This window comes from Orbicella franksi, chromosome 1, assembly GCF_964199315.1.
Source record: "Orbicella franksi chromosome 1, jaOrbFran1.1, whole genome shotgun sequence".
NCBI lineage: Eukaryota > Metazoa > Cnidaria > Anthozoa > Scleractinia > Merulinidae > Orbicella > Orbicella franksi.
The window spans coordinates 20,242,804-20,256,942 of NC_138145.1; the positions used below are offsets into that span (position 1 = coordinate 20,242,804).

At 39.3% G+C, this 14,139-nt stretch overlaps 1 protein-coding gene across 1 annotated transcript; it reads right to left on the bottom strand.

Annotated features, from left to right (window-relative positions):
* Positions 1–103: 103 nt before the first annotated feature.
* On the bottom strand, positions 104–12,248 carry LOC145496113 (uncharacterized). Its single transcript, XM_081475750.1, has 11 exons — positions 10,849–12,248; positions 10,538–10,607; positions 8,956–9,047; positions 8,524–8,581; positions 7,760–7,873; positions 7,096–7,197; positions 6,760–6,805; positions 6,387–6,473; positions 3,133–3,412; positions 2,348–2,644; positions 104–1,556 (listed from the first exon to the last, which is right to left on the bottom strand). The coding sequence occupies exons 1-11, from the start codon at positions 10,944–10,946 to the stop codon at positions 1,274–1,276; spliced, it is 1,527 nt and encodes a 508-aa protein (XP_081331876.1). The 5' UTR covers positions 10,947–12,248; the 3' UTR covers positions 104–1,273.
* Between the last annotated feature and the right edge of the window lie 1,891 nt (positions 12,249–14,139).

Here is a 14,139-nt window from a genome sequence, read left to right on the forward strand (position 1 = left end):
TGAGTTATAACCACGGTGGTATGCTATGTGTGTCATTTTCATACACCTTCTTCGAAAAAGTACAAAACATAAAAATATTTAACTGCCCAATAAGAACGCGTAATTTTACCAAAAGACATTTAATGAGATCAGAATAAAAGAAAACTGACTTCTGCCACACTCATATTTCTTTAAAAAAATGAAACTGCTTCAACTAAACCATATGTTACATTCTTAGTTTGCTATTGTCGTACATTGTTGCCATCTTATTTTGTCGTACATTGTTGCCACTTTATTATTTTTATTGTTGCACTTATTTAAATTTACGTTATTGTCTTTGAAAAGCCTCTTAGAGGAAAGTCAATAAAGTATGTATGTATGTATGCATAGCGTATTAGAGCAGTTTTCGAGTATCGTAAAAACAAATCCAAAGCAATTACTATCACCAATCACAACAAACGTAAAGAACACAGTGAACCAATCAAAACTCGAACTTGTCCCACCCATGCGAACAAGTGTTTTCCATCTGACTGATTGAGTAGATCACGAAGTTCTTTAGGCCAATGAAGAAAAATACTCGATACTCAGTTGAAAACCACTCTTATCGAGTCACACCATAGTCAAGTCTCAACTAATGCACGCGGTCAATAGTGGCCATTTCTGAGAATCAAATGCCATATCTTTGGTAGGGTCCCACGCAGACGGTTTTCGTGCACGTCACGCAATCTTCTTACCCAACAGGAGGAAGATTGCGTGACGAACTCAAAGAACGTCTGCGAAGGAGGCTATCCAAGGGGAAGCATGTATGAAGGTCTCACGCAAGGAGCCTCAGGCAGATGACTGTACACGAGTGAATTATCAACTCCGCATAGGTAAGTGACCAAGAGATAATTACGACCCTCAGACGCGCGGCTACGGTAGACTGTAGACTTAGACCATCACGTAGTGCCACCCAGTTATATGAACTGTTCAGAGTAAGATGTTTTCGAATGAACCGATATTCCACTTTGAGCAAAGCTGTGCTCTTTCCACGTGAGTGTTCTTTTCACATTCCTTCGTTTGGAAATTGGTTCATGTCAGTTGAAAGTTAAAAGCTTCCAATTAGAAAGCGAGTCTTGTTGGTGAAATTAGAGACTCCCACGTAAATAAGAATAAGGCTATAGTGAGAGAATGTCATTCGTTCATCACCAGAGTAAGCAAACTCTGTTATCATTAACTTTGATTTAAAAAAAAACTTATTTATATATAATACATATTAAATAAATTTGGATTAAAAAAAAAAAAGTTTTTGTTTTCAGAATGGGTGATGTCGCTTTTGAGTTCTTCTCGTGTACATATAATTTGCCGAACTGGGGTCTTTGTTCAAGTTAGTCGGCACTCCAAAAATGTTCCAGGAACTTCCCATGAACGGCGGACGGACGGCATAGTGATTGTTGAAAAGTGTGCTGACGGAAAAGTTTCCACTGGAAGTTAATCCGCTTGGAGGGACAGTTGCTTGCAGTGCTTGGCTGCTAGAGATATTGGAGTTATGACCTTGTTCGACTTTGGCGACTTGTGACGCAACTGCTGATGAGACTCTAACAAACGAAAAAGAAACATATCAAGTTATTCCTACACATGATGTCATGGATTCTTGTAAAAAAAAAAAAAACCTTAACTAAGTTCTAGTGGTGATATCTTCCTATTTTCTTACTGCATTTTTAATAGTTCATTTATAAGTTTGTACTGAATGCCTTTTTGAGACTGTATCATCTAATGTCAAGCATAAGCAGGCAGAACTTGAGAATAAACTTTGAAATATCGCATTAGCTTGCTACTTTAGCAGTGGTGCACATTATATATAAATCCGAAGTTTTGTTTTGATTGTTTTTCATATTTTTTTTCCCGCCTTTTACCTTAATCAACGTTGACACCATCATACCAAAAACAATACAGTGGAACCCCGCCCTAAGGTCACCTCGTTGTTACGACCACTTTTTTGTCCCACTTTTTTTCTGATAAGAAAACCCCTTTAATGCGGCCACCTCGTTAATACGGCCAACGGCTACATTCTGAAATCCCAACCTGTATAATTCTTTCTAATTTTACCCTGTTTATACGGCCACTCAAACCAGTTATGTTCGTCTTTCCATTATTAATATTGTATGTAAGTTTCAATTTTTTAAAAATAATATCTGCATTCCTGATACTTATTAAAGAACAGTTGTTTAGAAGTGCAATTGTGAAACATATGTTAAGACGTCACTCAAAATGTGACCAGTTGTGAAATTTGACCCTACCCCGTTAATACGGCCAAGTGTTCATGGTCCGTTGGTGACCGTATTAACAGGATTCCACTGTAAAAAAATATCCTTTCAAGGCCACTCACCTTTCTTGTTGTTTCTGTGCAGCAATCGGTACTGTCACCACCTGTTCCACGAAAGGATTCTCCACTGAAGTGAGATGCAGTGATCTAGCTCTCCCTCCACTATTGTTTCTATAAAAGCTACTGTTATCAGCTTTCGTGTCCAATGCTATGACTGCTACTGCAGCGTCCTTGTGCGACTTTGCAATATCCGCTGACCCAGCGCGGCTCGAGTGGTGACTGTACGATGTGGCGCGAGCCGCCAAACCACGTGACGAGTTGAAAGCTTCTGAGCGAACGTGATTGGTTGCTTCATATGGTCTGGTGTTTCATGAAAAAAGTGGGTCAGTGGATTAATTGGAGTATAAAAACAAAAATTCAGTTGCGGTTATTCGTATCCGATTGCAAATTTCTGATCACACTTCGAGAGTACATGTAGATGATGTATACACAAATCTTTGCCCAGCTTAGAGTGTTGATGTAGAAGTAACAACTTCAGACCGTTTGCGTTACAAGTATCAGTAGTGCTTGACACAGAGCTTTGGATTGTATGCTTCTGCTTTAACGCACGCACAAACAAACAAAAGATACAGGACTGTATGTACTGCGAGGCCTGAGGGATACAAACATCGAAAAAGGGTTATACCTTTTAAACAGCTGCAAGAAAATTCGGTAAAAACCTTGAAAATGACCAGTCCTGTCATTGAACACGCACAGTTTAATACACAAAGAAAACTATAGAAGGGAGAGATAACAAACCACAACAGAAATTAAAAAAGCCATGTAAATAAAAACGAGCGTCATCCTACCCTAACTCCATCCCTCTTGTCACAGACCTACCCCCTGCAGAGGAATCCCGTGAGCCTGGAGCTGATTTTCTCGAAGGAGGCCTGGGCACAACAGGGGGCAGGTGGATATCTCGAAGTGAGCCACCTATTGTAAGTGCGGTGCTTGGTTCAGCTTCTGTCTTGTGTGCGCTATCATTCGAAAAGGATGACAACTCTCTGCCACTGTTCGGTCGAGTTGACAGGCGACTTGATAAGCCGGACTGAGATCTCTGCAGCAGCGGTGGCTCGTTATCATGTTGGTCTATAAATTGGACGAAAGAGAAGAAAGTGAGCGAAAGAGAAGTAAATGAAACTTCATTCATTGGCCAAATCCACTTAGCAAGCACAAAGTTTTTCGAGTAAATTAGCGGACTAAATCCTGACTTTTATTGGTAGCCAAACTCGAGGCTCGCAATCGAAGATTATTGCCTGGGGTCCTTCTTATACGGCCCGAGTGAAGCGAGATACGTATAAGAAAGTTCTCTCAGTGTGCTCTCGAGCTCCATGTAGCGAGAGTTGAAAAGACGTTTCTAATACCACCCTTATTTTAAAACATTTTATTGTAATGACCATTTAACCGCCGCACTCTTGAGTCCGATCTTCGTTTCTCCCCCGATTATTAGCCAATCACCAGAAAGTCTGTCGATCAGTCTATCCTTGACAAAATATATGTATGCCATCTTTCCTGCTCTTTTAGCTTCCCTTAGTTTTTCAAGTCGATTATTCCGTTTCTCCATGATGGTTTCAACTACCAGTTCTTCATTCACAAACAGGCCCGAAGGTTTGGTTCTTCTTTCTGCACGAAGAATTGCTTCTCACGTAAACGGCAAACTATAGTTCCTAGTCTAGTTGTGGTGCCATCAGCTGCATTGGAGGTACTTGATCTCGGTGTAGCACCCAGTGTGCCTTCGCTCGATTTCTGGTGCAAACTCTATATTCAGCTTTTCTTTCAAGACTTGCTTTGCTTTCGCTTCTGTGGTAAGCCAGGTTTCATTGTCGTCTTCAGAGACACCATCAATTCGGATGTTATTTCGAAGACGTATGATTCTCGAGGTATTCCATTTTATTTTCATGTTTGTTCAAAACACGCAGGATCTTATCAGCTTCGTCTTTGACGCCAGCCAGCCAACAGACTCTATCAGGTCATCAACATCTTGTTGGGAGTATTAAAGACTGGCTTTTAACTTGGCGACTGATTTGACTTCTTCGTCTATCCGTATGTTCATGGAAGATAGGGCTGTTTCAAGCATGCGTTTTGACTCAGAGCAGTCTCCATTTTGCTCGAAAATCCGTAGGAAAAAAGAACGCAAAACAAGTGAACGTGCAAGCGTGACATACAAGCGTCGAGCGGTGAAGCCGCGAGCCGCGAGTACTTACGGCTAGTACTTACGGCTCGCAGTTTCGCATGTCACGCTCGCACGCTCATGTTGCTTTGCGTTCTTCCTAGCCTTCTTCTCCATGAATTTTCGAGCAAAAGGGAGACCGATTGCCGTCTGACATGCTTTTATAGATCCCCTCCTGCATCGGCATCATCACTAGAAGCTCGTCCAAAGAAGGGAGATGATTAACTCACAAAATCTCCTCAGAGCTTTATTATCTAGCTCTCTGCACGCACTGCAGGCCTATGATGAGGGGGCATCATAGGCCTGCAGTGCGTGCAGAGAGCTAGATAATAAAGCTCTGAGGAGATAATAATGATAGCCAGTCAGAGCACAGTGACCAGCTGCCATCTTGTCAAGTTACACTTTACCCTTTGTCAACACTTCAACTTTATGTTGGCAAAAAAAAAAAGGACTGCTAATGAACAATTACATTAACAAACATAACTTAAGTGAAAAGGCCAAGTTTATAATACATTACGATGCACGCTAGTAAAAACACTGTATATGAAAGACCACATATTAGAACTGCGGAGAAAGATGTAAAGACAAGAATGATCATCGTACGTTACTACTGGTCTTTGCATTACGATACAGCTAAAATTTCAAAGTTTTGTTCTAACAAGGACCTAGTTCCTGCACCGCTGAAATCTAGCGTAATTTATAAACTTTCTTGTCCTGGTTGTGTACAATAATACATCGGTGTTAGATGTTACGCTTCGTGAACACGCTACCAGGCCAAACAACCAATGAATTCGGCACTAGTTTTAATGAAGTAGATACTTTGTACAAATTACCTGATTGCCACATAATGATTCAGCATCTATAGTTGTTAACATCAATGGGTACATTTTTTCTGCTGTTCGTACTAACTTTGGGGTCACTGACCGCAATGAAAATTGGTCGCAATATTAGCGTCTCTTGGGGCTTTCTACATCAAGAACTTAAAGCCTCTAGAGAGTTAGATCTTTATCTTTGATTGCATTATGCTATACCATCACTTGCTTAGAACGGTTTTTAATTGAGTGTCGAAAGCAATCAGGCAACTACTTTGTTTTTGGTTGTACTACAGTTTGGAATTGTCTGAGTGGTGTAATTGGTAGGTAACTGGTTTGGTTTTGGTTTTACGACACCCAACTGAAAACCACTCTATATAATTAACCTTGGTATAATTCAAAGCTGTCTACTTGTTCAATTTTAATTACATGTATGACACTTAAATAGAGCCAAAGTATTGTAAACGTTTCCTCATTGTATTAACCCAAAACTTGGTTTCAATAATGATAACAATCCTCGGTTTCGTCTTGGTTATTGTCTTATTCCAAATTTTCCAAATTATCAGATACTTCTGGATTTCAACCCCAGATGTTGCAGATGTTCTTGTCAACACGTTACCCGCTAAAGTTGTATATATTCTGTTAAGACTATGAACTATACATCCTGCCTTGCTAGTGAGGGAACCTAAGCGTACAAGCTAAAGTCAGTCAGTGTAATTATTGGTATTAAAACGACAAATAAAGTTCAATGTACTGTAATACAATCACTGATCGCGTCATATCTTAACAAGATTTAGAACTAAAATATCTACCGAAAACGTTTTACGCACCCCAGTTTTACTCGTTCTGAAGACCACTTGAAGTGGTAGGAAGGGGCTGGAGGAGGAGGGGGGAGGGAGATTTATAGTTGAAGCTGGAGAAACCGAAGATGGCAAAAAAGGATCCAAGTTACCCAGTGTTATGGTTACAAGTTAAGTATAATGGCCAAACATTTGCATGAAGAAATTGATTGCAAAAGGATAGCCACATGATTTGAGGGATTTTCAATTTGGTACGCGATTTTATTAATTTCTATTCTCACTTGTTCTTCGGTATGGATGAACTGGAGGCCTTCCTGACTGACCAGCATTAGCAAGGCGTTGACTTCGACGAGGTACATGACCGACAGCTACAATACATGCAAAAAAAAAAAAAAGAAAAGAAAAATTGACGAATGAACAGGTTGAAGGAATACACAAACGATTTAACGGGTCAGCGAGCGCGTAAACACGCACGGAAACCACGTAGCTGCGTAGCTGAAGACTCTTGTCTCAAAATTTACATAATGCTGTCTTTGCGGCTTCTTTTGTGGCTTTACTTCCGCGCGATATGACCAACAGCAATGCAAAATACACAAACGTACAAAGAAGGCTTAGCGACGCCTAATTGTTACAGCCATAACAGTCATTTCTTACCTTGCAAATCAGAGAAGAAGTGCTCGTGGATAACAAAGTTATTGGCCTGAAAAGAGGACACTTAGTCAACATTTACCTACCAATTTCATTTAGGAACAGCCATAGCCTCGTGTGCATACATTTTAAAATAGCTGTTCAGAGTAAACATTATCCTAATCAAACAGATGGTGTAAATCTCAGAGATTTTTCATTTCAGTAGACAAATAGACCTAGTTATGTGCATTGAGTAGGGATTTTTCTGTACCTTGAGATGAGGATAACAATTCTATGGTCAGAATTCTATGGAATTCTTGTAATTCTCATGAAATGCCCATGGAATAGTAATTTCTGACCAACCTGTGGTATAGCATTCTTTAGACCATAGTACTTCTTCAGAAAAGAGACAAACTTGTGAGAAGGTCTGTCTATAGCCAACTGGTGTGCCATTCTACCCTCCATCTAAAAAGATATATCATAATATATGCAAGTATACAAATGTAAGTGCAGGTTTGTTACAACTACAACCCTGTATCTACATTTCACTGGCCCATAAGTGACTATATGTGTAAATGCCCATGTTGACTATGTATGTACAATCATGAGGAAAACTAGTTTCAAGCTCCAGACAAATTAAAAAGTCTTTACTTTTGTTTATATCTGGCTTATTGACCAAGTGTGAAGTCAAGATGGCGGGATATTGGCCAAGGTCTTTTTTTGAGTTCTCATGGCTCGACACGGAGTCAAGGTCCTTAAACAGATAATACCCAGACCAAGAACAAGGTCAATATCCAGCCATCTTGACCGATGAAGCTTGGTCAATAAAGGATTTATTATTAATATGGAAAAAGAACATTGAACATTTTCTTGCGAGACATAGTGGGCAATTCCAAACAGGTAAGATAGCACAATCTTGCCTGCTTGGGTAGCCAATCACAGTGCAGGATTCAGTTCATCTTGCCTGCCAGTGGAGCTACAACTGCAGCCACATAATAAATAAAATAACTTCACTTAGTATTAATACCTTCAACATGTGCTCAAACATCCTATTGCCACACCCTGTTCTTTGACGAGACTCATGAATGTAGAAATCCAGTACACACAAGGGATTAACCTCATACTGCACATTTTGCGTGTCCTGATGATATAAGCACAGCATGTATACTTCAAAAAGCAAAACTTTCTTGTAAAAGCCATTGAACATTTGACTTGCAATGTCCTTATAAACCAATTAGGAGCTTAAGCAACAATGCTGTGCAGTGATGCCAAGGATGACACCTAATAAAACTGAATTATATTTTAACTAAGAATCTTGCAGTTTTCTTGATCTGTTCAGTACACCAATGGCTTCTTAACCTTCTCAGGCTAAATATGTAGTGACAGTGTTCAATTCCAAAAAGAGATATGAAAAATTAGCCACTTTCATTCACATTCCCCAGACTATGCAGCACTTGGTCATTTCACATTGTTATTTTGCAGAGGATGGCTATGAAATGTACCATTTGAAGAGCTATAATGCACATGTATGGCTGTTGTTTTGCTCATCATCCCTTTTGTTTGGTGGCATTCTCATTGCCGTTATGTCTGTGGTCTGCTTAAGCTCCCTAATAATACATGTATTGCCCAGACAGTGTTTGTAAATTAAAGTGCCTCAAGTCAAAACAGTACAATTATATTCAATTAGTACATGTTAATGTGAGCACTGCTCTCAACTTCTGTATAGATTGGTATAATACATAGTTTCATACTGTAATAGGCAGTCATAGATCAGTATATTGGATTACATACCAGTAAAAAGAGCTTCTTATGACCAACTTTTAGAATCCCAATGACTGCTCCTAAATCACTAAAGGCAAGAGATAAATGCATTAATTATACCTACAGTGAACCTACAACTGTAAGGCCTATGCGTCCCACAGTACAAGAAGGACTGATGATGAATCTACAACTGCACACAAATAAATACAAGGACTTCCTCAAACAGTTGTGTTACAATAATTACTGTCTTGTAACTTCTAATTCATACCACAGTCAACCATCTACAGACCAATAAAATTTTGGTTACTACTGTTTGTAATACAGTCCTTGGAATGATTAGAAAATTCACGTAGACTTTCTGACACTCAAATCCTCCATTTGTCACTCCCCTACCATCACCTCCCCCACCCTTTGGTACAAGACGACTATATTACAGAAAGATCCTGAGAATAAGACACTCACCTGTTTGCTGATGGATCCTTCATAACGTAAAGCCTGTGGTCTGAATGTTGGAGTTTTACTGCACTGGTGATAGGTGCACGCAAACCTTGAGCCTGGAAAGATTTGTTAGTGATAAAAATAAAATGATAATAAAGAATAGTTTTCTTCTGCTACCTTAATTTTACTACGTTTTGTCATATTTAATTAAAAGAATTAGATTTTACAAATATGTCTTTTCCATTCCCCTGGAGGATAGACCATTATCTGTAAGTTACTTATGTAAAATGGATGTTACTGATCTAGAAATTCACATTGTATCAGCAGCATGGCTTGAACCCTAGGGATCAACATCTGAATTAGATATCATGGCTTGCAAATAGGATCAGTATTCATGGATGGACATCCTTTTCATCCCCTCATGATGCACTGCTTGGCATCTTGAGGATTGATAATAACTGCGGGAATGAGAAGCAAGTATAGGTACTTAAACTCATTACATACATTTGAACAGTAGCATGTGTTAGCAACGGTTTGGGGCAGTACAGTGACTGGGGGATAGAGGGGTGTGAAGAGGGGACATGTCCTGGGGCAGATCTAGGGGGTTTCAGGGAGTTCAGTTGAAACCCCTAAATTAAAAAAAAAAAAGAGATGTTATAACATGCTGACTTGGTGTCAGAATGCTACAAATCCCATTTCTGAGGACCAAAATTTTTAAAGTTTTCTGAGGGGACAATGTCCCCAGACCCCCCACAGGGGATCACCTTTGGTAGTCTGTACCTTGAACCCCCTTCTCTAAAATCCTGTATCTGCCCCAGATGTCTATGTACACTGTACATGTAACCTTGGAGATTTATACTGTATTGTCATGGTATACTGAACTTCTCCCCAACCACGCCGCCCCTCCCAACCCTCTTGCCACCCTAGCAACTCCCACTACTGAGAGGCAATAAGTTATATTACACTCTTATAGAGCCAAACTGTCCAATAAAAAGAAAATAATTAACAAATGGTAAACGCCATAGCGTGTACTATTGAGTTATGGTTGCACGCGGGAGGTTGCTAAGCACGAAAGAAGCGTAAGAGTCGCACTCGGCTATCGCCTCATGCGACTCTAGCTTCTTGAGTGCTTAGCAAACCTCCCAAGTGCATCCATAACTCAATAGTACACGCTACGGCGTTTACCATTTGTTTTATAACATAACATTGAAACATTGGAACGACAGAAGTCCTTTTATTGAGCTACATCACAAAAAAATGTAGTCTTACATGACAAGAGAAAACAAGCGCGTGAAAATTCATTCATGACAACCGACTGCACACCAGTAACTCGATAAAGTTTCATCTTCACACAACTGTGAAGACAGTTTCGCATTTCTGGGAGAAGGACGCCGGCCATTACTTTGGAAACAATGTCTGTCAAAAGATTTGCTTTGTGAACATTAGCACACACGTCAGCAGTGTACACCCATGGGCAAATAGTAGACGCTAAATTAACCAATCAGAGCATGTGCTTTGCTTTAGTTATGTTATAAATAAGCTTAGTGAAAGTAAGTCATGCAATTCATAATTCTTCCAACATTTTAAAACAACAAGTAAAACTCACCCTTGTAGAAGCATCACCCATCTTATCAATCACTGTTTTGAGTTGAGCTTGCTTGTTTGCAAATTCATACCTTTCAACCAAAACATTCGATAATAACCGTTAAGCTCATCTCACCAAGAAAATGTAAGCTTACGTAATGCACATGAACAAGGTATTAATCATAACAAGCTTACAAAACCAATATTATATGATAACAGCTGCTACATACACATTGCATAGTAAAAGTTCTTCAATATCAACAACAATTAGATAGGTCAATAGCCGTCAATTATTGCGTTCTTTAAGAAACAAGATTTAACGATGATACACACCTGTCATTTTTCACTCGAGCCCGAAATGGTGCCAATTTATCGTCGACGAGTGTGATGAGATCAGGCAGCAACTCGTTGATGTTAAAGGAGAACTCCATCAGTCAGATCAATACCGCAAACGCAACAGCTGTGTCACTCATATAAAATCCAGGCATGATTTCTCTTACTGAGAAAACTGAATGATGCCTCTTACATTATCTTCGATCCCAATTTAGAATAAGCTTACTGACATACTGGACTTCACCGGCCATAGCGACCATTTGCTTGGTGCTCCAGCTGGTTCACTTTTCTCTGCTTGAAAGTCCTCGGCCGTTTTCAATTTGTAAGCAATGTCCACAAAGGTCAGAAGATTTTTAGAGACTTGATCGATCCTCTTTTGGCGTCCCAAAGTCAGATTACCGCCTTCTCTGAGCGAAAACAAATATCTTTGGCTTTCTTTGGCAACGGAAACTGCTGTTAACGCAGGCTACATTACATGTCCAGCAGGTGAACAATTAGAGATAAATGTGTTGTGTACTGTTAATGAAATGACTCATACTACTTCCCCAGGTCTCTCGTGGCGCGATCCATTCAACGAAAATTTCTGGAAATTTCGATCTAAAACTGAATGGATCGGTTCAGTCCAACCAGAAAGGTTTCGAAAAAATCGGCCCACCTTTCGAGGTGGACAACTTTTTGCGATTGGACCTGTCCGATCGAAATGGACCGTTCCGACGCATTCTCCTGAATGGACCATTCTCACGCATTCTCAATCCCTGTACCTCGCTGTTCGGTATTTTCCATGTACAAGATGGAGGGAAAATAGTTTTGGCTGTTAACGGTTTTTAACGACGATTTATTTCTCGAGAGAATTCGGAATGTTCTTTTCGTCATTCGAAAGTGGTGTTTGAACTTATACGGCAAATATCTGGGAACGGTTTGCTCAAAATAACCCGTTACAATGGTTAAATTTAATTACTACGCATGAAACAACTCACACAATATCATTGATATCACCGTCGAAATCTTCATCTAGCGCTAGTACGAGCAACAGTCATCCGATATCGACAACGTCCTCCATTTTAAACGAGCGCAAAACTCGTTTTGCGAGTGGAATGGAGCGAGACCGTTCGGACCCGTTGCGGTCTATTCGACACCAAGAAATTTTCGAACCTCAGCCCGGAAATTTTGGCTGAATGGATCGCGCCCTCGGTCAGAAATTCTTTGGCACTACCCAACCTTCTCCCCAGGGCCTTCTCGACGATTTTCAAAATGGAGGCTCGTCGGAAGAAGAAGGTATTCTTCCGCCCGCCATTTTGAAAAGTGGAGAAGGCCCTAGCCTGCAAGCAGACTCAAACTGGAGCACAATCGATCCTTACGACTACCTACACCGATAGTCGTAAGGATCGATCATAGCGATCACATGAAACTTAGCCAGCCTTTACAAACCGATCTGTGGATTGAAAGCTTGTTTTAATTTATTGCTATTTTGTCGTTGTATCGTATGCGTAATAATTATTATTATTAGCTCAAAATCAAGAGAATATGATCTCTTCCTCGAAATACAGTAGAAATATACAGCAGAAAATGCCCTTTCCTTGATTCTTGGTTAAGAAAGCGATGTCAAAACGTTTTCTATGCAAATCTTTTTGTTTTAAAAATTAATCCTTTGTTTCAATGCGTTGTGGGCAAGTCGTGATTAAATAAACATTCAAATCAAGGAAAAGTTTGTATCAAAGATGCTGTTGACCTACTATAAAGTCAGAAAAAATACCCGCAGTTTTTTTTTTTTTTTTAAGAAAAATGGACAAAACGCTTGGCTTATTGTACTTCATGTCGTGCTCATGGACAGCTCAGCGGAAATTAAAAAAAACAAAACAAAAACAAAAACAAAAATAAATTTATTTTCATTTTATGACGCATGAATAAGAATTACAATGGTGACGTTCCTGTTAACACCAACAAATTAACTCCGTCATGGAGTGTTAGGAGTAACAAGCACTTGCAAATATTTCGTTTACCCTGGAGGATTGGAACAGGTGCTCGCTTCCCAACGTAATGCATAGCCTTTGCCAGTTAGAGGGAACCGAGGCACTTGCCTTAGTCATTTTTTGTTCCTTTTGTTGTCGTCGTTGTTGTTATCTGAAGGGGAAAAGTAAAACACAAATTAAAGAACAAAAGAACAAATAACATTGCCTCGGTCATATTTTTTTCTGGCTTCGATATATTCATTAGTTCTTATGCTTCAAAATATTCATCATCTTCTCTCTGGGCACTATACATTTCTTTCATTGTTAGTTCCGAAATTGTTCATCAAGAACAAATCCATAGTTGATACCTTTTTGCAAATTCTGACCACTCACATGCTTAATTTAAATATTTGGATATGTTAAAGAGATATTAAGAAAATCAGCAGAATAAGCAGAATAAAATCGCGATGGGGGGGGGGGAGGGGGGAGGGAATGAATGTTTCTCTTAGCTATTTATCTATTTGTCCTATTTAGCTGGTTTAATTTTTATCGGCTGAAAAAACCGCTTTTGGGAAGACAATTTCCACTAAAAGTCTTAGCCGTTTATAAAGGATCGCCGCTTAGGAATTAAAAGAGTCATTTATAGTACCGGCCTAATGGCAAAGGAACAAGTTGCTAATAAAGCCATAGTAGGAAAGACATATAATTTAAACACTACCGATAAATATTAGGATCAATTACCCCATCTACCAAACGAGAGATTAAGGAAAGAGAATTTGTATACAAAATGGGGGAGAGGATTTAAACTTCAAAGGTTTCGACTCAGGTTCACCTGAGCTACATAATTGTTTAATTAATTTAATTATTGTTGTACTTGCCTAGCTGCTCATCAAAGGTGATTGGAAATTTAAATAAGTAAATAAGACGTATGGCAACAACCGTGGTTTTTGTTTAACAACTTCATATCCAACTGTGGGAAGCCAGAAGCAACATTGGCTCACGGATTCTAGCTAGAACATCCGAAAGAGCGAAAGGTATGCTGTAGCGTAAAAGAAGTCAGATTTGTACATGAAATAGCAGCTTGATCCGACCCACTGTTTCTGTGAAGGCAAAATAGTAGTTCTCTAGCTATTATTTGCAATTCAGAGGAACTAAGTGAAAATTTATTTCTCTCCTCTTAGTTTTTAATGGCCTACGTAAAATGTTGCGGTATAACAAAACTGTTGGAAAAAAAGACTAAATACAAGTTAGGATTTGATCTCTTCTTTTTAGCAGAAGTATAACTGATTATAATTTGAAAAATATAACATAAATACGACGATGTAACTTTTAAAAGATGTGT

Excerpts from the sequence above, each read along its gene's own strand:
- LOC145496113 (XM_081475750.1), bottom strand. The coding sequence starts at position 10,946 with ATGGAGTTCTCCTTTAACATCAACGAGTTGCTGCCTGATCTCATCACA. Across the intron at positions 7,198-7,759 it reads TGTTTGAGCACATGTTGAAG|ATGGAGGGTAGAATGGCACA; the intron begins GTATTAATACTA and ends ATATCTTTTTAG. Across the intron at positions 6,806-7,095 it reads TAAAGAATGCTATACCACAG|GCCAATAACTTTGTTATCCA; the intron begins GTTGGTCAGAAA and ends TCCTCTTTTCAG.